The sequence below is a fragment of the Ochotona princeps genome, chromosome 26 (genome assembly GCF_030435755.1).
Source record: "Ochotona princeps isolate mOchPri1 chromosome 26, mOchPri1.hap1, whole genome shotgun sequence".
In the NCBI taxonomy this organism is placed as follows: domain Eukaryota; kingdom Metazoa; phylum Chordata; class Mammalia; order Lagomorpha; family Ochotonidae; genus Ochotona; species Ochotona princeps.
This window is the reverse complement of record NC_080857.1, coordinates 5,958,740-5,986,631: the sequence shown is the minus strand read 5'-3', so window position 1 is coordinate 5,986,631 and position 27,892 is coordinate 5,958,740. Positions and strand designations below refer to the sequence as shown.

The 27,892-nt window shown below is 52.9% G+C and overlaps 2 protein-coding genes across 3 annotated transcripts; both read left to right on the top strand.

Annotated features, from left to right (window-relative positions):
- Nucleotides 1-1,458: 1,458 nt before the first annotated feature.
- On the top strand, nucleotides 1,459-7,517 carry LOC101526068 (serpin A12). Its single transcript, XM_004584549.2, has 4 exons — nucleotides 1,459-2,092; nucleotides 4,029-4,299; nucleotides 5,971-6,118; nucleotides 7,195-7,517. Exons 1-4 carry the CDS (start codon nucleotides 1,459-1,461, stop codon nucleotides 7,381-7,383), a joined length of 1,242 nt encoding a protein of 413 aa, XP_004584606.2. The 3' UTR covers nucleotides 7,384-7,517.
- A 7,330-nt stretch (nucleotides 7,518-14,847) lies between these two features.
- Nucleotides 14,848-21,561, top strand: LOC101525824 (serpin A9). 2 transcript variants are annotated; one of them, XM_036496350.2, is made up of 5 exons: nucleotides 14,848-15,075; nucleotides 15,376-15,487; nucleotides 17,491-17,764; nucleotides 19,680-19,827; nucleotides 21,194-21,561. In XM_036496350.2, exons 1-5 carry the CDS (start codon nucleotides 14,857-14,859, stop codon nucleotides 21,395-21,397), a joined length of 957 nt encoding a protein of 318 aa, XP_036352243.2. In that variant the 5' UTR covers nucleotides 14,848-14,856; the 3' UTR covers nucleotides 21,398-21,561. The 2 variants fall into 2 exon arrangements, with proteins under 2 accessions (XP_036352243.2, XP_012782246.2); XM_012926792.3 differs by having other exon boundaries at nucleotides 14,848-15,487.
- Nucleotides 21,562-27,892: the final 6,331 nt, after the last annotated feature.

The window sequence follows — 27,892 nt, the reverse complement described above, 5'->3', positions numbered from 1 at the left end:
GAGTGAGTGATCAATCCATTGGGAAATAACCAGTCACTCAGCTATTGTAATTGATGGAACAAAAAACTAGCCTGCTCATGCTTCTAACCCACGTGACAAATGTGGGGCAGTACTGGGCCTGTGAAGGCAGGAGGAGAGGCTGGGAGAGCGAGCTGGTTGTGCTGGCTTAGGGAGGGGAAAAGGCCAGTTGTTGGCACTTAGGGGGCCTTGGGATGGTGGTCCTGTGGAAGAGGCAGGGAGGCGTGCCATGGTATAGCTTGCAGAAGCATGCTCAGAAAATGCTTCTGGGTGGAACTTCCAGAAGCTTCCCTTCTCTGCTTTGGCTCTGCCCCACCCTGCCCTGACTCCCAGTCACAGCCCGTGTCAACTTGCCCAACAGCCTTCCACCCAGGCTGGCTGGCAAGCCCACAGCCGAGAATATTCTTTCGGCTTCCCGAGTGATGCCTCTTAACTTCTCCACCCCTGGGTGTTGGGAAACGGCATGCCCATGGGTGACAATGGACTGTGCGGCTTGTGTGTGGATGCAGGTAGCCTTTGTAAACAGTCTGGCCCAGGTACCCAAGATCAAGTCCCTTCCCTCCTCTTCTTCCTTCTGTGTCTTTGAAGCATCCTGTAATAACCTGTCACACATGCCTCCTTGGCGTCACCAGTGATGTTCTGGTTTTGTTTTCAGAAAAGCAGCACGGTGCTTACAGCAAGCCAAGGCTCAGACTGGACAAGTTCTTTCGAGTATCCCTTGGAAGCGAAGAGATGGGACCCCAGCACAGAGCTGCTGATGCCCTGAAGTTCTAGCATGCACTTGGTGCTGCTTGCACCTGTCCCGACTGAGGGCTCGGGGAGCAGCTGCAGCCCCCGGGGCTGGACTAGGCTCTCCCTGTCTGTGACATCACTCCCCTTCTCCCTCCTGGAGAGAGGCATAGGAAAGGGCTCTTGGGCAAATGATCTTTGCTAAGTGGCTTGATTTGTGAAGGTCCAACAGAAAGAATCCTTGTGGCTTATAAGGAAAAATATGAACTTGAATCTGTCAGTCCTGAAAGCGAGGGGTGTGTGAATCTATGTTTCCAACCTTACAGGCTGGCTTTACAAAGGAAGAGGTGTATGTAGCTCACAGAGCTGGCTTCCACCTGGCTTTGGTAAGGGTCCATGGCAGGGTGGTGTGGGGGCATGCCCTTATTCTGTGGCATGGCTTATGGCAGGTGCCCACACTGTGGCCCAGTGGAGCGGGGAAGCACCTCCTTTAGGGCCTGCGACACTTCCTCCCCAGCCTTCCTCCATATTGAACCCTGTCCTGTGGAAGCACCTGGAGGTGTCCGTGTCCTGCGTAAGCCGGATGAGACATCTTGTGTTCCTAGCAAACGATGCAGAGGCAGCAGTGCGTAGGTTGGAGGCCACAGATGTCCTTGGTTCTTTGTTCTGCTAACCTTGGGTTTGTCCCCAGCAGGATCATCTCCGAGGACAATGAATTTGGCCCTGGGTCTGGGCCTGCTTCTGGCCAGTCTCCTCACTGTGAAGGGTCTTCTGCAGCCCAGCCTCTCCAAACTGAACTACGGATATGCAAACCAGGCCCAGGGGTGGCGGGGCAAGAGGATAGCTCAGGAGCTGGCTCGACGCAACATGGGTTTTGGCTTCAAGCTGCTCAAAAAGCTGGCCTCTGACAACCCGGGCAAGAACATCTTCTTCTCCCCGCTGAGTATCTCCACCGCCTTCTCCATGTTGTGTCTGGGAGCCCAGGATGCCACCCTGGCCGAGATCAAGGAGGGCTTTGACTTCCGGGAGGTGCCCGAGCGGGACCTGCACGAGGGCTTCCGTTACCTCCTGAGCAGGTTGAACCAGGAGAAGCGGGACATCAAGCTGCGAGTGGGGAACTCCCTGTTCATCGACCGGAGGCTTCAACCGCAACAGAAGTTCCTCCGAGAAACCAAGAATCTGTATGAGGCAGAAACCATCCCCACCAACTTCCAGAACTCGGCATCTGCTCGGAAGCAGATCAACGAGTACGTCAGTCAGAAGACCCAGGGCAGGGTCTCCAACCTGGTCCAGAGCATAGACCCTGGCACCGTGATGCTTCTCACCAATTACATTTTCTTTCGAGGTAAGGCTTAGGGTGTGGTGGCCTGGGATGGAGACGATGGCCGGGATGGAGATGGCTGGCTGTGGCCTTGCTCTGGGACCTCGAGTTCATGTGCACCTAATCTCTCTTACCCTCTGCCAAGTGGGTACCACGGTACAGGCTCCACCAGGCAGTCACTGTGGTTCAAAGCAAAGAAGTGGGTTAGCTCTGGGGCGTCTGCATCGGTTCCCATGTGTGCATTTCTTTATCACTCCCCTAACACAGTGTGGCTTGTGGAGGCTGGTGAGGCAGTCTGTTTCTGAACCGAGAACAGTGAGATGCAGACAGACACACTGACAACTCCTACGTACAGCGCCAGCCTCCAAGAGGAAGGACCTTAGATCTGTGCACATCCTGCTGTGCCCAGGAGACACCCAGGGTGGGGACTGTGCTGGGGACACTTTGATGGCTGCCTTGGTTGCTTGATCAGATCTTGTGAAGTCCCCAGATCTGAAACAGACAGACTGGAGGAGGTGGAATAACGTCTCCCACCACTACAGGAAAACTCAGGTATCCCACATGTGTACAGAGGTTGACCCAAACACTTGAGCCTCGCAGGTCAAACCCCCTCAAGCTAGGTGACACTGCTACTGAGCAGTCACAGCCCTGAGGACAGGAGGGCACATTTCCCCAAATCTACAGGGAGATGGGCAGCTATGCGGGAAGAGAAAAAGTCACCAAAGAAGGTGGAGGAATAGTTTGGACTTCCCTGGAGTTTCTATGCACCCTGGATCACATTGGGACCTGCAGTGACAACAGTGAAGCTGTGATGACTAGCATGCACTCAACATCCTCTATACACAGTCACCAAGTCTCAAAGCAACCCAGTCAAGACACCCATTCCATGAGCAAGGATGTTTGATGTCAGGCAAATGAGGGCATCTTTCCAAGGTCATCCTTCTAAAACAGAGAAGTCAGGCTTTGAACCCAGGGAGTTGGTCTTCAGAGCTCTCCATATTGGCAGCTTAGGGGTAGCAGGGTTGAAAAGACATAGGTCTGAGTTTATGCTGACTAGAAAGAAACGTTGAGATGCTCAATGCTCAGCTTTGGGTATTCATTGCTTTTCAGCAAGCTCCTGGGGGCGGCCTGCTGGAGCCATGCACCTGAGCTCGTGCCAGACCCAGACAGTTGCCAATCACTGCCATTCACGCTTGTCTGTTAAGATATGATAGATGGGATGCTTGGGTTTCATTTTCTATGCTTCTTTCCTCTGAGCTTAGCAGCCCTGGGCCTGACTCTTGTGGAGTTAGAAATGAAGGGCTTTGGGCCCGGCGGCGTGGCCTAGCGGCTAAAGTCCTCGCCTTGAAAGCCCCGGGATCCCATATGGGCGCCGGTTCTTATCCCGGCAGCTCCACTTCCCATCCAGCTCCCTGCTTGTGCCCTGGGAAAGCAGTCGAGGACAGCCCAAAGCTTTGGGACCCTGCACCCGCGTGGGAGAGCCGGAAGAGGTTCCAGGTTCCCAGCATCGGATCGGCGCACACCGGCCCGTTGCGGTTCACTTGGGGAGTGAAACATCGGACGGAAGATCTTCCTCTCTGTCTCTCCTCCTCTCTGTATATCTGGCTTTCCAATAATAATAAAATCTTTAAAAAAAAAAAAGAAATGAAGGGCTTTAACTTCCGGGGGGCCTGAGTGGGATCTACACGGGGGCCTCCATTACTTTGTTGGGTCCAAGTCTGCCTCCTTCCGTGTCTTCAAACCATAGCAGGGGAACAGGGATTCCCCAGGGAACAGGGGCTCCCCAGAGAACAGGGACTCCCCAGGGAACAGGGGCTCCCCAGGGAACAGGGGCTCCCCAGGGAACAGGGACTCCTGGGATCCTTTCCTGATACTCCTTAGCCTGAACCTGTGTGTCATGGATTCTTGAACCCCTTCCTCCCCGGTCACTTGTGTCACTTTGTCTTTCCTCACTCCTAAGCCAGGTGGCAACACGAGTTTGACCCCAAAGTGACCAGAGAGGAAGACTTTGCAGTGAGCAAGAACAAGTCTGTGCGGGTCCCCATGATGCTGCATGGGGGCATGTATGACACCTGCCGGGACGAGCAGCTCTCCAGCACCGTCCTCGAGATGCCCTACGAGGGGAACATCACGGCCGCCTTCATCCTCCCGGATGAGGGCAAGCTGAAGCACCTGGAGAATGGCTTGCACGTGGACATTTTTGCCAGATGGAAGAAGCTCATGACACACAGGTGAGGGGCGCGCTGCAAGGACGGTCTCCTGTCTTTTTCTTTCCTCCTCTCCTCTATGTATTTCCTCCATCGCACGGTCATTGCCACGGCCCTCTTCTGGGCTCTGAGATGAACTTAACACTGCGACGGGTAGTAGATTGGGCAGCGAGTCAGAGGAATGCAGCATCTGCTTGCTCTTTGGGGAGCTGCATGAGAGCCACGCGGGCACGATGCATGGGGTCTTGGTGGTGGCTGACGGTCAGGGAAGGCTTCACGGAGCAGGTGGCATTTGAGCTAACACCTTGAAGCTGCAGAGAGGTTGGAAGTGTCCAAGGCACAGGGAACGGTGAGGACAGGTGTGTAGGCCATGTGTAGTTCATTGTTACTGGCATGGGGTTTCGATGGAGTGTCCCTAGGAAGCTGCACTCACAGTGACTGAGGAACCAAAGTGATTCGAGGTCTCCCTTCAGGCATAAAATAAGAACAAGTTTCAGGTGAGCCTATGGAATGCCTCACAGGCGCCTGCCTGCTGATAGATCTTTTTTGCAAGGTAAGGGCTGGACTAGGGCTGGACTTGGGCAGCACAGAGGCACCCAGTCCCATGACGGGGCCTCGGATAAGGCAGGATCTATGTCCACCAGGACGGGTCAGCACAGATAGGGGTGAGCTGGAGACGGCGGGCAGTGTCTACCTTGCCCCTCCCAACCTTGTACCCCATGTGGGGAGGCGGGGATGGCGCTGGGCCCAAGCTGGTCAATGCCACTTTCACATGAACCCACCCTGGGAGGAATTACCTAACAGCTATGAGATCCGGAGCTTGCTGCAAACTCTGAAACGAAAAACTTGGGCTCTGAATGCTTCAGATGAAGTTACTGCTGGGGAAGAGTGAGGCAGGTGGGCTGAAGGCAGGGCTGTCCTCCATCAGGTCCAGCAGCTGGCACAGGAGGAGGGGACTGGAGGAATGCCCACTGTGGAGGGCTCTTGTGGGTCTTGGATGCTCCCTAGTCCAACCTCCCCAGGGGGCCACACATCAATCTCCTTGCTTACCTACCCCCTTCCTTGGGCTGCTCAATGGCAGGTGTGTTGCAGATTGGAGCCTCAGGGTAGCTCTCAGGATAAACAGCTTACCCTCTGAAGGCAAACAGGAAGTGACTTTACAGCTGGATGCCTCCAGGGGTCCTGTTGCTTTTAGTCCATGCTCTGTAGAGTTCATAGAGGCCTTGGGGACCTCCCTAGGGGGTGAGGAATGAGGAAAATGAAAGGATGCCCTCCACTCCCCACTTCACACTGAAGTCCCTTCTGGGTCAATGTTGGCCTAAGATTGCTTCTCCATCATGTGGTGGTTTCTGCCTGGTTCCTGGTCGTGGGTCTTAGTGTCAGATCTGTAGGAACAGGGTCCGCTCAGGGCTTGGGCACGGCCCAGACTGCATGGGGGAAATCTCAAGTGACGATGACTGATGGGGTCGTGAGATGGTGGACCCATGTGGACAAGGGCTCCTGGTGGGAGAAGCTACCAAGTGCAGAGGGCTGTTTGGTATCAGGGTTTCAGGGCTTAGGGACCCCTCTCTAATATGCATCGAGAGGATCTGAGGCCTCCAGGGCTGGGGAGGACAAAGCGTCACTCCCCATCGCCCTCGAGCCTGTCCTGGAATGTGGCAGGACCTTCCCCCTGTGTCACTGCCCCCTCCCCAGGGTTGTAGATGTGTCTGTGCCCAAGCTCCGGATCAGTGGTACCTATGACCTGAAGAAGACCCTGTCCCGCCTGGGCATCAGCAAGATCTTCGAAGAGCACGGCGACCTCACCAGGATCGTGCCCCACCACAGCCTCAAAGTGGGTCAGGTGAGCCTGGGGGCCTGCCCCTGCCCTTGCCCCCGACACTGGGAGCCTCCCACAGCCCCCAGGCCCAACCCAAGGTCACAGCCAGGGTCCGAGTGAGAATTCTACCCTTACCAGCCAAGCAATCCCCGGCAAACCATGAAACCTCCCAGGTCCTCTTGGGTGCAGTCTTGGGTGCTGGGAGGGTCAAGCTCCTGGTGCTATTTTGGACTCAGATTCAGTGCAACAAACATTGACCAAGGCCCTGGATGTGGATCAGACTGAGATCTAGTCTGGGTCTGACTCAGACACTCTCAGGAGTAAGTTGTAAACACACAGCGTATGATGAAGAGATGATTAAGACAGTGTCCTGCGGCCAAGGTCAGCACCTGCCTGCTTGGGACGCCAAGAGAGGACCATTATGGGAGGGTCCCAGATGAGGCAGACATCAGGCAGTTTGCATTTCAGATAAGCAATGGAATTGCTGGGTTTTTTTTTTTTTTTTTTTTTTTTTGGTATCGTAAATACATCCCAGGTATTGCATGGGACATACTTGCACAGAAACATAATCATTGTTTATCTTAAATCCAAATTGAACTGGGTGCCCTGTCTAGCAACCCCACCCTGGGTGTACAAGGGCATGGGAAAGGGAAGGCGTTCAACAAGCAGAGGTGGCTGTGGGCGGCAGCCCCAGGCATAGGGAGTAGCCCCCCCAGACTGGAGGGAGTTTCCTGGGGGGCGAAAGGACAGGTTCTAGCCTGCCTGGGAGGAAGCCAGGTCATACAGCTGATCCGGCAGCACTCCATCGGTAGGCAGGTCAGCATGTGCCTTCCCTCTGGCCAAACGAAGAAGCTGGATTTGAGCCTCTTTGCAGCAAGTCCCATTTTTAGAAGTTTGTGAACCGGATTCCCATCAATCACCTGCTCACACATGGTGACCTTGAGTCTGGCTCCCTCTTAACCACCTGCAGAAGAGTGTGGCGGAGCTGCAGTTTGCAGGCACCAGCCAGGCTACCCCTGTGCCACCTCCTTCCCTGGGACACTTGTCTATGGCCCGCCAAGGTGGCGGGATGGGTCCTGAACTGCCCTTGGCTCTTGCAGGCGGTGCACAAGGCTGAGCTGCAAATGGATGAGAAGGGCACGGAGGGGGCGGCAGGCTCCGGGGCCCAGACACTGCCCATGGAGACGCCGCTCAACATCAAGATGAACCAGCCCTTTCTGCTGATGATTTACGAGAAGGTCACCCCATCCATGATCTTCTTGGCAAGGGTTGCTGATCCTAGCAAGTAATGGGGTGGGGGTGGGTATGTGATACCTACTGGATGTGGACCCCAACCCCAGCCTGGACCTGGGCACACTTCACCTACCGGGGGGTCGATACCAGGGGCATATTCAGATCCAAGCCTGCATCATCACTGCTTGCCAAAACCAACATGAATGTCATGGTTGGCTCTGGAGGTTCTTGGCTACCTCTCTTTCCAATGTCATCCCAAGGCCAAGATCAGACACCCATCCCCACCCATCCCCTGGATGTGTCCTCATCCCTGGACAGCTTGAGGGGTATGGTGATTTTAATAAACAAATACTTCTGTCATTCTAGTCTGATGGTTGTTAGGGGATGACTGGGAAGGTTGGGTGAGCCGCAGAAAGGGGTTCTGGGACTGTACAGGGGTCTGCATTCAAATTCTAGGATGTGGCGTCTTGGGGGAAGCCACCTGGCCTCTCGCAGAGGGGTCGCTGGGGCTCTCTGCCCACTCGGTGTTGGGTACAAGAAGGAGATCCTGGGCAAATCCAGGACCTGCTGGCAAATCCAGCTCTAGAGCAAGAAAGGTAAAAAAAAAAAAGGGGGGGGGCTTGCAGGATCTGCCGAGGACCACCAGGGGGCGCCAGGACTCACAGCATGGCTTCAGGGACCTGTGTGGACACCTTGCAGACAGCTGGCTCCTCTGGGTCCTTCAGTGAATGGCCCAGGCTTCCTGTGTGGAAGGGCACCTGACTGGCTGGCTGGGTCTCAAGAAGCCTGAGGTGGGGCCCGGCGGCGTGGCCTAGCGGCTAAAGTCCTCGCTTTGAACGCCCCGGGATCCCATATGGACGCCGGTTCTAATCCTGGCAGCTGCACTTCCCATCCAGCTCCCTGCTTGTGGCCTGGGAAAGCAGTTGAGGGCAGCCCAAAGCCTTGGGACCCTGCACCCGCGTGGGAGATCTGGAAGAGGTTCCTGGTTCCTGGCTTCAGATCGGCGCAGCACCAGCTGTTGCGACTCAGGACGGAAGATCTTCCTCTTTGTCTCTCCTCCTCTCTGTATATCTGGCTTTGTAATAAAATAAATAAATCTTAAAAAAAAAAAGAAGAAGAAGAAGAAGAAGCCTGAGGTGGCAGCAGCTTCATGGGTGGTTTGTGTGGTAATTTTGCCCCCCTGAGCCCTTTGGGTTCTGGTCACCACTGTCTTGTGGGCAGCCAAAATTGACACTCCGTGACAAATCTCAGGGAAGGGAAACAACTTCCTATGGCCTCGTGGGTTGTGACAGGGAGCAAGGACCAGGTTCCCTTGCCTTTGAGGTGGAAAGGGAGGTGTCCCCCTGACCTGGCCTCTTTCTTCAAGTTCCCTTTTCCTATGCAGGCAGTGCTTCCTGCCCCATCCTAGACCCTACAGGGCCCTGAGTCCCAGCCTGGGGGCTGGGCTAAGTGTGGGTGCAAATACTATGACCGGCCAGGGTCCTCGCGCCAGGGCTGGGGACTGGAAGCCAGAGCGGCTTCTTTCTTGAGAGAGTGGGAGTGGGGAACACAGCTGAGAGTCCACGCCAGGGACACAGTCATTGTGTCCCCCGCCATCCCTGTGGGGAGACACCAGAGGGACACAGACACCTGGAACCACAACCATCAGTGTGTGGCTTATGACCCTGACCCTGTAGGCTGCTCAGCAGGTGAGTGGCTTGGGCAGGTTCCTCGCCCAGCTCCATTTGCCGAACAGAGCTCAGGACTTGTACCAGCCGACACAGGGCAGCTCGGGGGGTCTGGGAGGACCCGGGGACACTGTGCGCAACGGCTGGTGTCCGTCACTTCCCTGCTTGCACCTGACTCAGGCAGTTGCTTCCTGAAACGTTGTTCTCTGCTGCCTCCACTGGTGGGAATTCCCTCCTGCTGCCTGGCCAGCTCCTACTCACCCTCCAAAACCCAGGTCGCAAGACCTCATCTTGAACTTTATTCTGCCTTCCAGGAGTGTCCAAGAAGGCGGACCCGAGGCCACTTGTGCCCCGTGGGGGCTGCGGTCACTCTTGCTCTCAGGAGTGACTCGGGGAGCGGTCCTCTTCACAGTGGTCATTGGTGACAACAGATCTGGCTGCTACCTTTGCTGGAATTCCTGTGTGGTGGGGGCTATAGCCACAGTCGCTGGACTCTTGAGCAGAGCTCATGTGACAAGGGCAGTCAGCAGGCGATGCTGTCAGAGGATGGAATAGCAGGATCTGATCCGGACGGGGTGCTGAATGCCGGGAGCCCATTGATTTTTATCCTGCAGCTCTGTATAAAACTTGCACAGGGGTGTGAATGCCTGCGGTGGGCGTGGCTGTCTGCAGTGGGCGGGGGTTATGTCTGCCTTCGAGGGCGTGGCTGTACCTGCAGTGTGCATGGTTGTGGTTGTGCCTACCAGGGGTGTAGCCAAGCCTGCCTCTCCACGTGGGCTGCCCTGCCGCCTTCCTGCATCAGCTCATGCTGTCCCACCCTGCCCAGACACTCTCCTTGTTTTCCACATCCTCCCACCACTTCCTTCCCATAAGGTCAACTCCTACTTCTTCTGGAAGTTTCCCAGGCCACATGTTTGTGGACCAACTGACCTCAAAAACAAGCGAGTGAGTGAATGAGTGGATTTGCCTTTGATGAGACCGAAGTTTGGCTGGGTGCCTTTCAAAGTCTCACACAGGGAGTGCCCTTGCCAACCCCTGATATTGAATCCTCCAGGTGAATGCCACTATTGTACCTACTGATGAGGAATCCAGGTGTTTAGCCTGCCCCAAATTCCACAGGGAGAAAGCCATAGAACTGGACCCGATGCACATCCCGGCACGTATTTGGCTTGTGTTAATCCACCGTCCAGGCACGGGTCATTGGGTCATCCAACAAATACTCACTGGCACACATCAGTGAGCAAAGGTGACAAGGATCCTTGCCCTGTGGAGGTAGCCTGTGCACAAACAGCAGCCGCACGAAGGGAGAAGAGCCCCAGGGAGCAGCGGCGGAGGCTGGAGGGCTGGGGTGCCGTCCAGGGCTGAAACTGACGTTCGTCACTCAGAACAGTGTGCCTTGCCCTGCTGGCATGTCCCAGCAGCACACATGCTGTCTCTTGTGGGTTATGTCCACTTGTGATTGGAGACAATAATGGACCTCATGCCCTAGGCATGGGCAGGGCTACAATTCCAAGTGTGAAGTCCGATTTCTACTGTAAGCATATCACCTTCCTATCTTCTGTGAAGTCAGAATCATTATAGGTCAGCTATTATTTACCAAAGATCTATCTTTGAGTCCACACACATTAAAAAAAAAAAAACACAAAGCTGATTAAATCAACAGTCACCATTGCAGTCACATGTGGAAAGCTGTCCGGCTTTGCCACAAGCAAAAGTACAAATGCACACACAGACTGAAGCAAACCTATTTCACCAGGACTGCTGCCTGCCACAGGTGCCAAGCTGGAGGCCTGATCTGTGCGTGACCTTGGCAGTGGCAAAGAGGAGAAAGACCAGGCCAAGACGTTCTGCTCCAGGGAACGGGAAGACTGGAAGGAACCTGGACAGGAGGTTGCCACTGCCTGGTGCTGGAGTATGAGGTCTGTTTCTGCTGCCTACTTCTGTTCTAGCCATGAGTGACATCTCCTGTCGCTCCATGCCTGGCGGCTTCTGACTGCATTCTGGACATTGGCATGTTATCATTTTGTTGCTTGAATTTTGCTGTCTTTGTTCGCAGTGTATTGACCTTTGTTTTGCTAGATACATTATTTGAAAGTCTTTTTGCTCCTATCAAGGCATGTTTTCAAGATTTGTTAGAGTGGGATGGGTGGAACTTTAAATCAAAGTTGGTTTAGCCCCAATGCCAAGATTTGACCCTTCTGGGGCATCTACTGAGCGGCCCATAAGCCTCCACTCTGGATGATCCTAATCTGAATAGCTCTATGTCTGTGTGCTCTGAGATTTATTCCTTTTGCATCTTCACATTTTTTAGTTTAGTTTAGTTTAGTTTTTGTTCCCGAATGGGACTTTCTTTTTGTGTTTGTTGACCAGCCCATCAGGTGGACTTTTCACTTGTCCGAGGCAGAGCTCAGCGCTTAGCTTTGGCTTTGTGGAGACCCATTTACACGCTTCTGAAGATCTCTCTGTACTTCATTGCACAGGTAGTAGCTCCTGCAGCTCTCGTCAATCGTAGGCTTAGCCAGTTTGCTTTGCTTCTCTGACTCTTGTCCCACATCCGCCCCGTGTCATGTTTTTCCAGGGTGTCAGTTGATTCATGTGCAGTCTGGATCTTTCTCTGCTTTTAACTGCTTATAAGTCCATTACCAGTGGCTTTATCTCCATCAAAAGTGTGAGCCAGCTTCTCACACATGTACATGTGTGTAACTGCCGCCACGCCTCACACGTGTATATGAGTGACTGTCACCGTACTTAAGAAACAGATACTTCTCAGCCTGAAAGAACCCCCCTTGCTCGTTTCTTGTATCACCTCTCAGAGGTCAGCTGCTCATTTAGTCTCACTTCTGTTCGCTCATGTTGTCAGTCAACAGCCTCTGAATTCTTAGTCTTGGCCACAAAAGTGTGTACAGCAACATCAAGGTAGACAACAATTCCTGACTCATTGCTCAGTCTCTCAAACACATGTGAGATTATTATACAGTAAGCGTTTCTCTGGAAGATTGTTGGAGCTACGGAAATATTTGCCTTCATCTGGGAAGCAAGGTTCCTTCAGGACGATATAAGTGATGAATAGCAAGTTGGGTGAAGGCAGTGGAAAGAACACTCTAGAATAGAGTATAACAAAAATCACATGCAAGACCCCTTCAATGGATGGAGTGGTCCAAGGCAGAAGTCAAAAGTGAGGGGCTTTGTGATTTGTGATGAAGTCGGCAGGGCCATTAAGTCCAGGTCATATACATTGAATTAATGACTGTGGGAGACGCGAGGCTATGAAACATAATCAGTAAATAAGCATCATGGTAAAGGTCTAAGTTTTAAATGACTGTGCTCATTGCCATGTGCACAGTGAATTGTAGGCACAAGGCAGGGGGACAGGCAGACCTGCTGGTAGGTTTCCGTCATAGTCCTGGTGAGGCAGGGAGAACACAGGTAACCTGCTAGTGGTGGGGACAGAGAAAAAGCAATGGTGGCCATTAGTGATAGTTACGAAGCGAGCTTGGCAAGATTGGTGATGGGGTCACCATGGGGGCTGAAAAAGGAGGAGGCTTCAGGGAGACTCCCGGCTGGAGCAACTGGAGAACAGAAATACTAGAGATGAAAGTGTTGTCCCTTGTTCACTGGGAGATGGTGTTTGGGAAAGTGGGGTTCACTCAGGGCACATTGCACCCAAGAGCTGTTTGCACTGTTGGGAGGAGATAGCAAGTAGGCGATCAGAGAGGGAGTGCAGAGGACTGGGCTGGAGATGAAAAACGCGATAACACTGTATCTCTTAGGAATGAAGCTGTGGGAGTGATGAGGTCAGCGAGGAGAGGAGAGATTAAAGTGAGGGAAAAGCACGAGGCAGGGGAGGACAGAGGCTGCCTGCATATAAGGACTGGGCAGGAGGAGAGGAGCCGGCCAAGGTGAGTGTGGAGCAGAGGCAAATGGGATTGTGGCGACCCAGAACCAAGCGAAGGCCTGCGATGGAGCCCCGAGTGGCTTCTGCACTGTTTGTGTTCTGCCTGCCAGCCAGCCTAGAGACAGCTCCCCAGGCTCTGCTGGCTGGGGTAGCATTCAGGCCACCTCCCTGTGGATGCAGATGTCTGGCCAGAGCTGACCTGTTTGTCAGAAGGGAAAGCCTGGGTGGGCTGTGGTGAGAGGCCGAAGGCCTGGCTGTGGAGGTGGTCGCAAGGGGCCACTTTGCAGAGTGCAGGGTGCACTGTGGCCTTCCAGGGAGAAGCAGCTGAGGAGAGGAGGGATGGGGGAGTGGGAGGGAACCCAGGGAAAGGAGGACATGTCTCCACTGGGAAGCTGAGGAAGGTAGGTGGTCTGTTGGGGTTGTGTGTGTGTGTGTGTATACATGTACGTGCCTGTGTGGCAGAGAGGCGCTCACGTTCAGCATTCGAGAACGCTGCCATACTCCTCACGGCTGATGGAGGAGTGAGTTGGGCATTCGTCGTCAGGCACCTAAAGGAGTGAGTTGGGCATATGTCGCCTGGGCATCAGAGAGCCTCAGTGACTGCAGGCCTTCCTGAGCCGCCTGACCAGGGGCACCTGGTGTGGAGGGCCATTAGGTGACTTCTACTAAATTTAAAGTTGATCCCAAACACATAGGCCAGGGAGCGAAGGGCACTGGGACCAAGTGAAGTGTCTGACACCCAAGTTGGACGGGGGAGCCCATGAAGCGGCAGAGGTTGGTGCATGAGCTCAAAGAGGAAGTTGGAGACCATGGAAAAGTTGGTGAAAAAGGAGTCCAGGGATTCCTCCTGAGCTCAGGGACTGGCGGGGGATGCACATCCCTGCCCTGGGGTGTCCCCCTGTGTACAGTCCACTGTGTGGACAGGTGGACAACAGGGCTTCAGAAAGCTCGTGGAAAATGCATCTTATTAAAATAAAACTACGCGTGGGTTTCAAAACCTTTTGCACCCAAATAGTCCTGCATATTTTAATTCCATTTTCCCATCAATATTTTGAAGTCCTGTTCTAAATAAAGGTAGCCTTGGAGAGAAAAGTCTGCTTTAGTCAGACACAAAACTGTATGATCGCACAGGCAGATACACGGACACAGAGAGAAATGATCAGGTCTTGCATGAGAGTCTTCCTATAGTCACTTCTACTTTTAATCCCACCTGGCATGAGAAAATACCGTTGACGGGGCATAGATTCAGTTTGCACAGGTTGTTGGGGAAGGAGTTGTCACAGCAGGCTTGGTCTGACGCAGACCGGTGACTGTGCGCCAGTGTCTTGGGGTTCTAGGCAAGAGATCACTTCGCTTTTTCTCTTTTTCATTTCTCAGGAAGTAGTTGTTTCACTTGCTAATGAGACTCTTCTTTTTGGGACAAAAATCTTTACTTCACAATCGGAAGTGAGAATGAATGCAAGTCACCCTGGACAGTGCATGGGCTCCATTCACACTGTAGTATCAATAGCAGAGAACAACATTTGCTGGAAGGGAGGGCGCTTAGGAAGGCACTGGGCTTGTGCAGAGGATGATGGGAGGGAGGAGAGTCAGGCCATGGAGCAGGGGGCGTTGAGGAATAGCCTCCAGCGAGACTCACACGCCACTTTTATCTTCCCTCTGTGTGGGCTCAGACCCCACCACCCTGCCTGGGGTTAGAGTTATTTGCCTCCCTTCTGCAAAGTGTAAGAGAGGGCACACAACCACGCCCTCTCGGGGCTGGGAGCTTTGTGTTTAGTCTTACCCGTCTCATGGGGTTAGGGTTAGGATCAAGTGAGAGTCTGTAAGAGAACCAGCTCTGCTCCCTATCCAGAGGGTCCTCTTGCTGATAGTGTAGGGGCCAGGGCTATCCCAGATTCAGGGACCCAGCTCCTGCTGTCCTCCACTCAACGATTCTCTCTTCTCTTTCAGATCTGTTTTGTTCCAATATGGCACCTTCCCTTTATCGAGTTCTATTGATTGTTGGCCTCTGTGTGGCAACTTGCTGTGTGCCCCCTTCCAGCAGCCCTGGGGGAGGATGCCCCCACTCCTCCTCTGTGAAGAACAGTCTTGCTTCCCAGGTAACTTCTGGCAACACCAACTTTGCCTTCCGCCTGTACAGGAGGCTGGCAGTGCAGACTCCAGGCCGCAATGTCATCTTCTCCCCCGTGAGTGTCTCCACGTCCCTAGCCATGCTGTCCCTGGGAGCCCGCTCAGCCACCAAGACCCAGGTCCTCCAGAGCTTGGGCTTTAACCTCAGCCTCATATCAGAGTCCGCCATTCACCAGGCGTTCCAGCACCTCATCCACTCCCTGAACGTCTCCAGCAGCAACCTGGGCTTGAAGATGGGCAGCGTCCTGTTCCTCCGGGAGGAGCTGCAGCTCCAGGCGAGTTTTGTGGCTAGTGTCAGGAGGTTGTACAAGTCGAACGTCTTCTCCATAGATTTCTCTGACACGGCCACTGCCCAGCAGAGGATCAACAGCTATGTGAAGAAGGAGACCAAAGGAAAGGTCGTGGACATGATCCACAGCCTGGACCCTCTGACCACCATGGTCCTGGTGAACCACATTTTCTTTAAAGGTAAGGGGTTAATTTGGATGTTGGTTTTTGTTTGTTTGATATATTGTGTGATCAAATACACAAGCTTGACAAATCCTAGACATCAGGGTGAACTAACGGGACAGTTTGAGGTCTAATTAGCTTTGCAACCAGCTGGCCACATGATCTTGAATATCTCCTGTTCAGTTTATCAGTTCCCATGGGGCCTCCTTCCACTTAGTGTTTGGGTGGACTGGATAAGTGGCCTGTCTGGCTAATAATAGCCATGGTGGGTGGGAGGAGGGGTCTCTGTGTAGCTTGCATGCATTCCCTGTTGAGCTTCTTCTCAGGCACTTACTGTCTAATCCACAGGGAGCATCTGGCAGGACCCTTGGAAATCTCTCCTGACCCATGCAGGCTTGGTGGACTGCAGCATTTAGTACATTTCTTTAAGATAAAGCGGGATTTATGTCTGCCAGTTTGCTATTTCTTCTTGAAGTAGAACTTACTTATGTGTGTCTTATGTCTTTGTGTTCTGATTTCTCCAGACTATCATCTTGGAACTGTGTTAGAGAAGTATTCTCCAGTTTATCATTTTAGTTTCCTTATCTTTTCTCAATATTTGTGAGTTATCTATTGAATGGTTGCTGTGGGGATTATACTGAACATCTTAATTTATAATAAATCTTTCTTGGAAAAGGATGTTCCTCCTACTCAGCTGTATCCTCTTTCTTCCCTCTTCTAGCTGTGGTCCCCAATAGCATCTTCACACGCCACGTGCTTGTGGACACAACACAGACTTATCTTTATTGCTTTGTGACATTGGCTTGTAGATGAGAGGAAAGTAAAGCAGGCGCAGCACTTTAAACTGTGCGTTATACTTAGCTGCGTCATTGCCTTTGCTTGTGGTCTTCATGCAAAGGGAATTCAATTCCTGTTTATGCCAATTCATTTCAACCTGGAGGATGTTAGAGCTTCCCACAGCCCTGCAAACAGCTTGTTTTGCCTTTAAAATTTTTGTTTTCTTCACTGCTCATCTTGTGGTTGTATCCATCACCCAGCCATCATGAAGTTAAAACACTTGTCTGTAGTTGTTTTTGACGAACACTCCTGCGTCTCCAGAAAAGAAGGTGCCAGCACGGAGCGGGCTCCAATTGGAAGTGTAATTGGGATTTTCCAGATCCAATATATGGAACAAATTGTGACTATTGCTTAATAAGGATATCTGACCACGGCCCAGCTCTGTTTCTATTCCTCTGGCCTCAAACACGCAGGTTGCTGTCTTTTCAAGGTGGCGTCGGAGAATGCAGCATGGGATGGTGCCAGTTAAACGCTGTAAGGCTGACTCTTCTCATCAAATCCAGCGAGTGTCCCCGAATCAGCTCTACCTGGGTTCCACCAGCCTTTGGTTTCCAGATTTCTGAAAAAGTTCACTCTATTTTCCCACTTCTCCTGACTGGGCTGGGCAGAGAATGAAGGTGTGGAGGCTCTTAGGCTGTCATGTTCGCTGATGCTGTTACCTCTGCTCTCTAGTCTGTCCTCCTGAGAACTCTGGCCAACATGCTATTTAACTGTTACTCTCTGCCTTGGGCAGCTGTGGAATGTATCCCTGTTTGTAGCTGCTTCCCTTGAGTACTCCTTGGGGACAGGTTTGGTGCCCTGGTTGAGCTCCAAATCAACCACAACACCGACAGCTTTGCAGGTAGCTTATCCCAGGGACTCATCCGGCTAGTCACATCACGAGAATTCTCTGCAAGTTAAGTTTCTTGAGGGGCCATGCCCCATGTTCCCCGTCTTCTAGTCTCCTGGATTTTCACTGAAATATGACTGATCTAGCTGGATGATCCTTAATCACTTGTTCCTCAGTTTGCCAATAGCAGTTTGATTCATTTCCAGAGTTCTAAGCAAGCTCACTGTCTCTATGGGTAGCAGCTCTCATTTTTACGGAGAAGTGAGTTTGTAGAGGGCCCGGCTACGACATTGTTGCCGCTTCACCTCACTCATTGCACTGTGATATAAAGATTTCTCTTTTCTCTTTGTGGCAGCCAAATGGACAAAGCCTTTTAACCCTACAGTCACGAACATGAGTTTTCCATTCTTGGTGGGAGACAAGGTCCCCATTCATGTCCCCATGATGCACCAGTTGGAGACATTTGGTTTCGGGATGGATCCAGAGTTGAACTGCTCTGTGCTACAGATGCACTACAAGGGGGAGGCCATGGCCTTGCTTATTCTGCCTGCCAAGGGCAAGATGAAACAGCTGGAATTGGCCTTGTCCGCCAGCTGGCTGAGGAAGTGGAGCCGGTCACTGCAAGAGAGGTGAGTTACTTTGGGAGGATCTAACCCAGATGAGGATACAAAGCCAAGCGTGGCAAAAGCTGTTGAATGATCACCCCCACACACTCCCAGCTGGACACAGGCTGCAAGCTGGGCAGTGAACTTGGTGCTTTGTGAGCGTGTGAGTGTGTGAACCGCACTATGATCAGATAGATAAGAATTCTTATCACCTCTGTTGCATTTCACAGATTAAGTAACAGACATGGTAAATTGCCCGAGATCATGTCATTGCAGGGCTGTTTTGTCACTGCAGCTAGCCAGTACTGGTAGATTCCTTTTCAGAATCCAAAATGAGTTTTTAAAAGTGTATTTCTTTATTTTAATTTGTTTAAAAGGCAGAGTTAGGAAAAGAGGAGTAGAGACAGAGAGACAGAGAATCTTCCATCTGCTGATTTATTCCAAGATTTGCCAGATGGCCAGGGCTGTGTGAGGTTGAAGCCAGGAAACTGAAGCTATTTCTGGGTCTCCCACTTGGATGCAGTGGCCCAAACACTCGGGCCATTTTCCTTTGCTTTCCTAGGCACGCCAACAAGGAAGCAGGATCTGAAGTGAATCAGCCACTGGGGTTGGCATGGTAGTGTATCATGCTAATTCTCTGCCCACGGCTCTGACGATCCTCTGTGCGCTGGTTTGAGTCCCTGCTGCTCCACTTAGAATAGTAGGTGCTCAATTGGTGTTGGCTAATAGTGATTTTCGTCATTTTTGTCATTCTTAAGGAGAGTAACCAAACAATATGAACTGCAGGATAAACAGGCATATAAACAGCTGTCTCATGTCCTTGCTTCATTAGCATCATTCCCAGGTATTGATACTCTAGGAAGACAAGAATCAGGGGTAGCAGTAACTCAAGAAAGTCAAAGGTCAATGCTCCAGGAGGCAGGCAAGGCTCTGAGTAGACAGAAGGACACAACGAGGTGGTAGCATTTGCGCCATGAGTATGGATTGGACACAGCGAGGCTTGGGAAGGGCATGTGTGTTAGAGGAAGCAGCGCAACAAAGAAATGACATCAAGGCTTGAGAGGTTGAAGGCTTCAACCTGGGTGTGGATGGAGGACGAGGCAGTTGCTGGCAGGTGGAATGAGGGTGGAGCACGGAGCAGAGAGAAGACGTAATGGTGGGACCAGCACTGGAAGCAGGAGTAGGGAGGAGAGAACTGTCCAAGGTGCTGGGTGTCCCCACAAGTCAGTGCAGTGGGTGCTCAGAAGCACCCATCCACACTTACTGCTTTCAAGTCTATGGAATGTGTATGACTTGGTGAAAGCGTTAAGCTAAATCTGGGGAAAGTGTTGCCAGCTGTGCCGGGCCTCATCTAAGAAGTGCTTGATAAACGCTGGCCTTTGGCTTGGGATTAGGGAACTTGCCTCAGAAAAAGAGGCAGATCCTAGGGTTGTGGGGGCTGATGGAATCACATAAGTCACACGTAATCGTGGAAATTCACACTAATTAGCATTAAATGAAATTAAAGCTTTAGGTCCTCCTTGGCAGTAGCACACTTCAAGTTGCTCAAAGGCCCCATGTAAGCGAGTGGGCAGGCAGGTATGGAAGATTCCCTGAGCTGCACCAAGTTCTGTTGGGCATTGCTGCTCCAAGCGATCAGCAGGGCTCATCCCAGGAAGGGTTGTGGGGAAGTGGTGAATGGATGTCTCCCAGGTTACCTTGTCACCTCTGCACCCTACTTTGGCAGGGGTCCCACATTTTCTTGCATAGTCCTAGTCTTGGGCTTGCTGGCTGGGAGATTGACCGCCAGAGCCACTGGGTGGTTTGGCTGGGATATGTTGGTCTCATGAACAGTGGGCCACAATGCCTGGTGGAAGAGCAGAGTCCCCTAAAATGCCACTGGGAGGTAGAGACACAGTATGGACTGTGACCTCATCTTTCCCCTCTTCCTTCTCTGCAGGTGGATAGAGGTGTTTATTCCCAAGGTTTCCATCTCTGCCTCCTATGACCTGGAGACCATCCTCCCAAAGATGGGTATCCACAATGCCTTTGACAAAAATGCCGACTTTTCTGGAATTACCAAAAGACACTCCCTGCATGTCTCCAAAGTGAGTGGATGAAGGAGAATATTTGCGAGTGAGCCTAGGCTGGAGTAGCTGGGAGGAATTGGCCAGTGGAGTCAGTTCAGTTCGTTGACAAGGAAGCAGAGAAGTGAAGCAATTTTTCAGTGGCCAAAAGAACCATCAAAGCCTGTGGCTGCCCTGCACGTCTCTGCTGCATGGTGCCTTCTGTCCCATATCAGACAGTGCTATGAGAATAGGTCCTGACTTTGGCACAATACCTGCTGTAGAAGAGCAGGTGCCCCTTGGCATTAATATATATATGTTTGTTTGTTATTTGAAAGCAAAGTTACAGAGAGAGAAGGAAAGATAGAGAAAAAGAATCTTCCATCTGTTGGTTCACACCTCAGATGGCCACATGCCAGGAGCTTCACAAAGGTCTCTCACGTGGATGGCAGGGGCCCAAGCTCTTGAATCATCTTCCACTGCTTTCTCAGGCACACTATCAGGGAGCCAGATCAGAAGTGGAACAGCTGAGGCTTGAGCTGGCAACCATATGGGATACTGGCGTTACTGTCATGGCTTTGTGCCAGCCCCATCCTTCGGCATTTGACTGTCTTGCTTGCTCAGCTCTGGTCCTCACTGGGATGTTATAGTGTGACTGCCCGTGTGAGTTGTGCTGCTTATTTGTACTGCTGATGTTTTGGAGAGAGAGAGAGAGAGAGAGAGAGAGAGAGAGAGAGAGAGAGAGAGAGACCCAGTGTGATAGCCTAGTGGCTAAATCCTTACCTTTCATGTGCTGGGATCCCATATGGGCTCCAATTTGTGTCCCAGCTACTCCACTTCCTATCCAATTCCCTGTTTGTGGCCAGGGAAAGCAGTAGCAGATGACCCAAAGCTTTGGGACCCTGCACCTGCGTGGGACACCCTGAGGAAGCTCCTGGCTTCAGATCGGCTCAGTTTCGGCACTTGTGGCCACTTGGGAGTGACCCAGCAGACAGAAAATCTTTCTTTCTGTCTCTCCTCTCTGTAAATCTGCCTTTCCAATAATAAATAAATGAATCTTTAGAGAGAGAGAGAGAGAGAAAAGGAGGGGAGGAAAGGAGGGCAAGTCAGGCTGTGAGCAATTGGGCAGGTTGCATGCAAATATCACCACCTTGTATAGATTCAGAAACAGGAGTACATGGCACGGGAATCATTATTGCAACAGAAAGTGGCTCTGTCTGGTCTGCACATGAAGACCCATGGGCCAGGTGAGAACATTGGCCTCAAGGTACTAAGCAAAGCTGTGAGCAGGCGCGTGGCTGCTGATCCTGATGCATCTTGAGGCAGGTGGTGCTCTTTGTAGGTGAAACTCAAGGCAAGGTAGTATGGAGGACTCTGGGGGTCACTGACATCTGCTCTCCCCCTGCAGGCTGCCCACAAGGCTGTGCTGGACATCAGCGAGGAGGGCACTGAGGCCGTGGCAGCCACTGTGGCCAAGTTCACAGTCCGGTCCAAGGATGGCTCCTCCCACCACGTTCTTTACCTCGACAGGCCCTTCCTGTTTCTGGTCATAAACAAGGCCACTGATGCTATTCTCTTCCTAGGCAAAGTTGAAAACCCCACTCAGGCCTAGGTGGGCAGTGGCCTGCTGAAGTTTGCCCAGGAAGTTTGCAGTAGTGCTGCCTGCTGCTGCCAGGGCGAAGTCAGGCCCTGCCTCCTCCTGCTTGCAGATCCACCTGACCCCAGGGATGCTGTGTCCCCTGACTGGCAGGGATGCTGCTTCCCAGGCTCAGCCACTGAGCTGTTGGTAGAGACCCCAGCCATGAGACAAAGCCTGACAGCTTCTGTCACGGTCTCATCCACTGACTCCCTCTGGGGCCCTGGCCTCATGATATATAGCCAGGGCACATTTCCACCCTGGAGCTCATGAATTGCAGAAACACAATAATAAATTCAATAAAGCTAACATGTGACTTTAGATGGCCACAGGCTCCCATGGACCTGCAGCAGCCTGGTCTGGAAATGACCTCTGGCTCATATAACTTGCCCAAATGCCATCCTTGCACATTTCAGTGGTTGCCTGACTCTGCCCCTCAAAAACTTGCCCAGTACTTTCTGTCTGCCAGGAGTGAATCAGACAAGCAAGGTCCCTGGCCTGTTGGGTTGTAATGAGATGATCAACCAATGATACTCAGCCTACGAGGCAGTGGGACTGGATGGTTGGGAGTGTCAAGAAGGCAGAGTGTGAGTCATGGTGGACGGGCATGAGGATGCACAGCGAGGGGGCCCCTTGGCTGGAGTGTGCCAGGCCACTGACAGGGTGGTGGGCACCAGGACCTAACTGAATGGCCTAAAGTGCTGGTCGAGGGCAGCCATCCGAGAGAGGAAGCGGAAGTGCCCCAGGTTTTGTGCAGCTCTGGGGTTCCCTCAGGGCCCAGGGGTGGTTTCCCACCTCATGTACTCACAGCTCTCTCTCTAGGTTCATAGGGGACAATGGTCTGGCTCCCTCACCCTGCCCCGAGAGCCACACATGATGCCAGGGACCACAGGGGCATCAAAGCAAGCGCTGCTCACACTCTCTAAGCTGTCTTCTCCTCCTTCCTTCGGGCTCTGCCAGGCAGGCCATGCGATGCTCCCCAATTCACCTCTTCCAACCGAGGGCACCTGCTGAGCCTCTGATGAACACCGGGCTCCTGTTAGACCCCACGTGGGCGCTGGCCACTATACAACATGGGGTGGGATGGCATGAGTCAGGCCACACCTGTGATTTGCCCACTCCCAACCCCCCGGAGCAAAAAGGAGTCAGGCTAGAAGGCTGGTGCACCAAGGCTGGTGCAAGCTAGCAGTCTCCTTTTCCTGCCCTTCTCCCCTGCTCCATCTCACTCTATTTTACAAAGGGCAGAGACTCAGAGAGTGAAGACAGCTAACCCGGGCCACTGGTGAAATTAGGACCTGAGCCAAAGCAAGGGTTCCAACAGCATCTTCCTGAGGCTGCCCATGCCCTTATCACCTCCACAACACCACGTCCTCAGACCCTCTGTGAAGACCTCCAAGTTACCAGCTGTACTGCCTCCATGGGCACCAGTCACCTGGCCTCCATGCAGCACACAGGCCCCTGCATGGGAGTTCCAAATGTGGGCAGGCATGGAACAGGGCAGACACGCAAAACCTACCAAGGTAGCTTTTGTAGTTCAAGCTTAGCTCCTCCTAGTAGCCATCAGGGGCCCTGGTAGCTGGGGTGGGTGGGTGATGCCAGTCTCCTCCTGTCTGTTGCCAGAGGGCATGTGGGCAACATGAAAGGCCAGTCTTGTGCAGCCTCCTGGTGCCCAGCTGGACTGCCATGTGCCAGCGGGTACAGGAGCACACACCCTCTTTGTTCTTTGAGTCACCTATGCTCTGCTTTTGCTTTCCACAATGTATTTCTCTGACAGACCAACTGCCAGAGAACACTGGCACGGGACACAGGTGCTCGGTCAAATGCTTACCCAGTTTGTTCTCAAATGTACCTTGCATTTGAAGGTTTTTCTAAACAGGGCTAAGCTGATCAACACTGAGGAAACTGTCTTGGAGAGAGGGCCTATGCCTTGAAGTGCCCAAGAGAGGACTCACCACACCACACAGGGCACACGGGGAGCACCCTGGGTGGGGGCAGGAGGAGCCTGGGCCAGAGCTCGGGGATTGGAGAGGATGAGCCCCTTGGGCAGTAAGGTGGTTGGAGGATTTGTAACTAGAATCGTGCCGGTGAAAAACAGAGATGCTATGACGTCAGCAGTGTGGGCCGCTCATTTGTCTGTGAATCTGTGCTCTCACTGGTTAAAAAACATTAGCCGTGGTTGCTACTGGGCAGCGTGGATGTCTCGCTCAAGGCAGAAGGGATGATATCCCACCTCTTCAGCTTCTGCAGCTGATCTGGCTCTGCCATTGCCTAGAATGTCAACAAAAAACAAAACAGGACAGGAATTGCAGCAGAGTAGGTTCAGCTGCTGCCTGGGCCGTAGGCATCCCATAGACGGGTGCCAGTTTGAGCCCTCTGCCTTCTGTCCAGCTCCCCGCCAACAGCCTGGAAAAGCAGTGGAAGATGACTCGAGTGCTCAGATACCTGCCAACCAAGTGGAGAACCAGACGCAGTTCCAGGCTCCTGGTTTTGGCCTGGCCCAGCTCAGGTGCAGCTGTTTGGAGAGTGAACCAGAGTATGGCATCACTCTCTCTAATGCTGGCTTTCCAATAAATAAATAAATCTTAAAGAAAAGAAAAGACAATGATGGCCACTGTTTCATGGCCACACTGAAAAATGGTCACGTGCGTGGCAGATGTCATTGGCCGACATCTGGGGCAGCTGGCAGAGGGTGCTGTGCCCACCTGAGCGGTGAATCCCTCCGCTGGTGTTTGCCTGAGCTAAGTGCAGGCTTGCTTTGACATTTCTGTGAATTAGATCTATGATCTTTGCAAGAAATCTACAAAAGAGGGAAAAAAATAATCTGTGGAAGTTGCTTTGATTTCATCACTGAGGGATTTCTCATGAGCAAATACTCGATTAGCTCAGCCTGTAGCCTGGACATGCGCTCTGGGGCCCTGTGGGGGAGCTGGGGCTTTGGGCTGGAGGGAGAGTGGCTGCTGTGGTTGGTGTATTCCCTGCCAGTCTGGTGTCACTCTGCATATAGACTGTACTTCCGGTCAGTGTCCGTGGACTGTGGGGACCGGCTGGGCTGAGTGGTCACGGCCAACCTTGTGCTGAGATGTGTGTTCCTGTATGGGAAGGGGGACGTTCCAGTCTCTCTCACATTCCCACTGTGATGGACACCCTGGTCATCCAGATCAAAGAACAGCCTCTGCCCGGAGTAGCTCCCGGGTCACCATTGGCTTCTGCTCGCAGGACAGCTGGTGGCCACCCGGGACCCAAGAGCAGAGCCCTTCCTGTTGGTCGCACTGCCCTCACGGCCATTCCCAAAGCTGACCTGGCAAATATTGACCAGCTGCAACGCTCACTCAACCCCACTGTCCTGTGGGCGGGAGGCCACACGGAGCTGAAGCCCCCAGCCCACTCAGGGGCTTCTCTGTGAGTACTGGGAGTGCTGCATAAACTGGGGGGACTGGGTTCTGTGTCTGTGAATCCTCTGAGGACTGAGTACCACACCTGTGAGTACTGTGTATACTTCAAGTGCTGTGCCTGTGGTACTGAGTACTGTTTCTGTGAGTACTGTGGGTACTGTGTTTGCACCCAAAACCCAGACAGGGTGTAGCACTTGCATGCTCCTCTTTCTGGCTCTCTCTCTCTCTCTCTCTCTCTCTCTCTCTCTTTCTGTTTCTGAATCTCCCCACCCCTACCTTCCCTCCCGCTCTCACTTTGTCAGTAGGGATATGAAAAGTGAGTCCCTTGAAGAAAAAAGGCATTGCCATGCACTGGCTCTGAACCTTAAAATAGGAACCTGGGATTTTCTGTGACCTTGCCTGAGAAGCTTGGCCTTAAGCATGGTGCGAGAAGAAGCTCCTAGATTCCTGGCAGGTAGACAGGTGAGCAAGACAGGGCAGCCAGGGCCAAACAGCACGCAATGCCGTGGACTTACTAGAAGTCGCCACGTAGGGTGGTGGCGCTGGAGCTGTGGTCTGCTCCTGCCTCTTGTCCTGTCCCTGACTCCTCATAGCACAGGTGACCCCTGGGTCTCAGGTATTTCTAAGGATTAAATTAAACAGTTTAAAGTAAGCCTTTCACAAGGGTTCTTCTGGTACTGAAGCCAAGCCATTCTTCACTGTGTGGTAGAGCTCTGGGCACTTCCTGCACCTGAGTCTCACACACTGAGCTGCAGCTGTGTTCTCTGCAGTTGTTGTATGCCTCCCCTGCATGCGAGGGCCCAGGATGTGATGTATCTTATATCCCTAATCGCTTAGTGGACCCTTAGCGCACAGGACCAGTGAGTGCCCCAGTGACCGAGACGGAGCCCCTGGGATCTTCCAGGAAAGGAATCCAGGACTAAACTGGGCATTGTTTCACCTGCTGTTACACCTTGGCTCAAACCCAGGACCCTGGCTCACAACTCAGTCTTTCTGAGACCCTGGCAGCCGGTAGGGTGTGGCAGGGTGTGGCAGGGTGGCGGGGTGTGGCAGGAGGGCCAAGCTACAAGAAGCACCAGCAGACACCCATCGCAGCTGGTTTTCCAAATTTTCTGCATCCCCCAGATTCCCTACCAAGAAACGACCCAAGTGGGCCACAGTGAGCTGTGCTGGAGGGTGGAGGACGTTCCTCCAGAGACTGCCCCAGGGACTTTGACCAGCAAGCAGATTGCAACAGAGATGCGGCGGCTGTGTGTGTCCCTGCCCACACTGGCCTTGGCTGCTGGCAGGGCTCCTGAGGGCAGCCCGGGTTATCCACTACCTGCCCAAGCTGACGGTCACCTCCTGCACAGCCATGGCCTTGAATGTAGAGGTCACTGGGCAGGGCATAAAGAACCACAGTTTCTCAGCACAAGCTGGCAGCCAGGGTCATGATGGGCAGCAGTAGGCAGCCATGGGCAGCAATGGGCAGGGTGGGAGGACCCCAAGAGGGATGGAAGGCACTGGCCATGGGCAGAGCAGACAGGAGGACTGCTTCTCCCCTAGCTGGGACTCCTCCTGCTCGCACCCCTCCCCCAGGCTATTCTGGCTCATCTTATGACTTGAAACACAGGACATGTGTGTATTTGTGTGCAAGGGCTGCCTTGGCCAAGGGCCGCAAGCCTAGTGGCTTCCTCAATAGAACTTACTGGAGGCAGAAAATCCAAGGTCAAGGTGCTGGCAGGGTCAATCTGAAATGTGTGAGGGGTAACCGTCCCAGGCCTGGCTCCCAGCTCCTGGGACCTTGCTGGCCATCTCTGTGACTTGGCCCACAGGAGCCTCACCTCACTCAGGGATCTCTCTGGAGGACGGGGAGGGTGTCCTTGTACCTTAACTTCCCCTCTCGATGAGGACAGCTATCACCTCGGATTGGGGCTGAGCTACTGCCTCCTGACCCAAATTCTAAACGAGCTTACTTGGGATGCTCTGGGGCTGATGGACATCAGGCAGACACAGCTCAACTCAGAACTGGTACCGTCCCCTGCATGTGACAACATCTGCTCCAGTGAGAGAGGATGGAGACGGACATGCCTGCTCTCTCCCAGCCACAACCACCCTGCTGCTTCCCTGTCCGTCCCACATGTGGCCCCACACTGGCCACCACACTCAGAGAGACCAAAGAGGCAGCATGTGTCCCTCCTCTTCTCTTGTAAGCCTTCCCTTATGATGGGCAAGATCATGGTTCGTGGTCAGGCCTGGCAGCAATGGAGGCCAGCATCACTCACTGTCACCGTGCCCTGGGCCCTTGCCCAGTGGCGTTCCTCTCGGTCTGTACTCACATGGAATGGATGTGGTCATTATGCCAGCCTGGCCAGCTCTTACCTCCAGGAAGTTGGGAATCATGTTATTCATTTAGGCTTTATTTTTATCTGACAAGCAGAGGGACCAAGCGGGAGACACACAAACACGCACACAACGCACTACACATCTGTATAGTAATTCCTTCGCCAGATGCCTGCAGCAGCTTGGTCTAGGCCAGGCTGAAGCTGAGAGGCTGGAGTTCCATCGCGGAGTCCATGTGGGTGGCAGGGACCCAAGCACCTGAGCCATCACTTACTGCATATTAGCAGGAAGGTGGGCTGAAAGGGGAGTAGAAGGACTGGACCAAACACCCTGATGTGAATGTGGGCATCGCCAAGGGGCAGCTTAATCAGGGCACCGCTGTGTGGGCTCCTATTTCTTCTCCCCCACCCCCTGGATATTTAGTCCCTAGGGTGCTTCTTGGATCAGACAGAACTTTGAAAATTATGAGTGATTGAAATAATGACTGGACAGAGTAAACGAAAAAGGGGAGAAGAAGGGAGGGAGAGAAGAGCGAAGGAGAAGATAAGGGAAGGGAAAGGTAGGGTGGGAGGGGCCCTGGCATGCTGGGCTGTCAAAGGGCTGCTACTCCGGCTGAGCCCCAGTCCCTCCCCACCCCTTTGCTCACTGCAGTCAGTCCATAGCAGCCTTGCGGGATAGGACTTGAGGGGCTTATCCCGTAAGTGATAGGAAGCCATGAAGTTGTTTATAGAAATGATTGATGTGTTCACGGTTTGGT

What these genes read in the sequence shown, in the direction of transcription:
- LOC101525824 (XM_012926792.3), top strand. Translation starts at nt 14,857, where the DNA reads ATGGCACCTTCCCTTTATCGAGTTCTATTGATTGTTGGCCTCTGTGTG. An exon ending in AGCCGGTCACTGCAAGAGAG is followed by an intron (nt 17,765 to 19,679) that starts GTGAGTTACTTT and finishes CCTTCTCTGCAG; the next exon opens with GTGGATAGAGGTGTTTATTC. An exon ending in ACTCCCTGCATGTCTCCAAA is followed by an intron (nt 19,828 to 21,193) that starts GTGAGTGGATGA and finishes CTCCCCCTGCAG; the next exon opens with GCTGCCCACAAGGCTGTGCT.
- LOC101526068 (XM_004584549.2), top strand. Translation starts at nt 1,459, where the DNA reads ATGAATTTGGCCCTGGGTCTGGGCCTGCTTCTGGCCAGTCTCCTCACT. An exon ending in CAATTACATTTTCTTTCGAG is followed by an intron (nt 2,093 to 4,028) that starts GTAAGGCTTAGG and finishes CTCACTCCTAAG; the next exon opens with CCAGGTGGCAACACGAGTTT. An exon ending in AAGAAGCTCATGACACACAG is followed by an intron (nt 4,300 to 5,970) that starts GTGAGGGGCGCG and finishes CCCCCTCCCCAG; the next exon opens with GGTTGTAGATGTGTCTGTGC.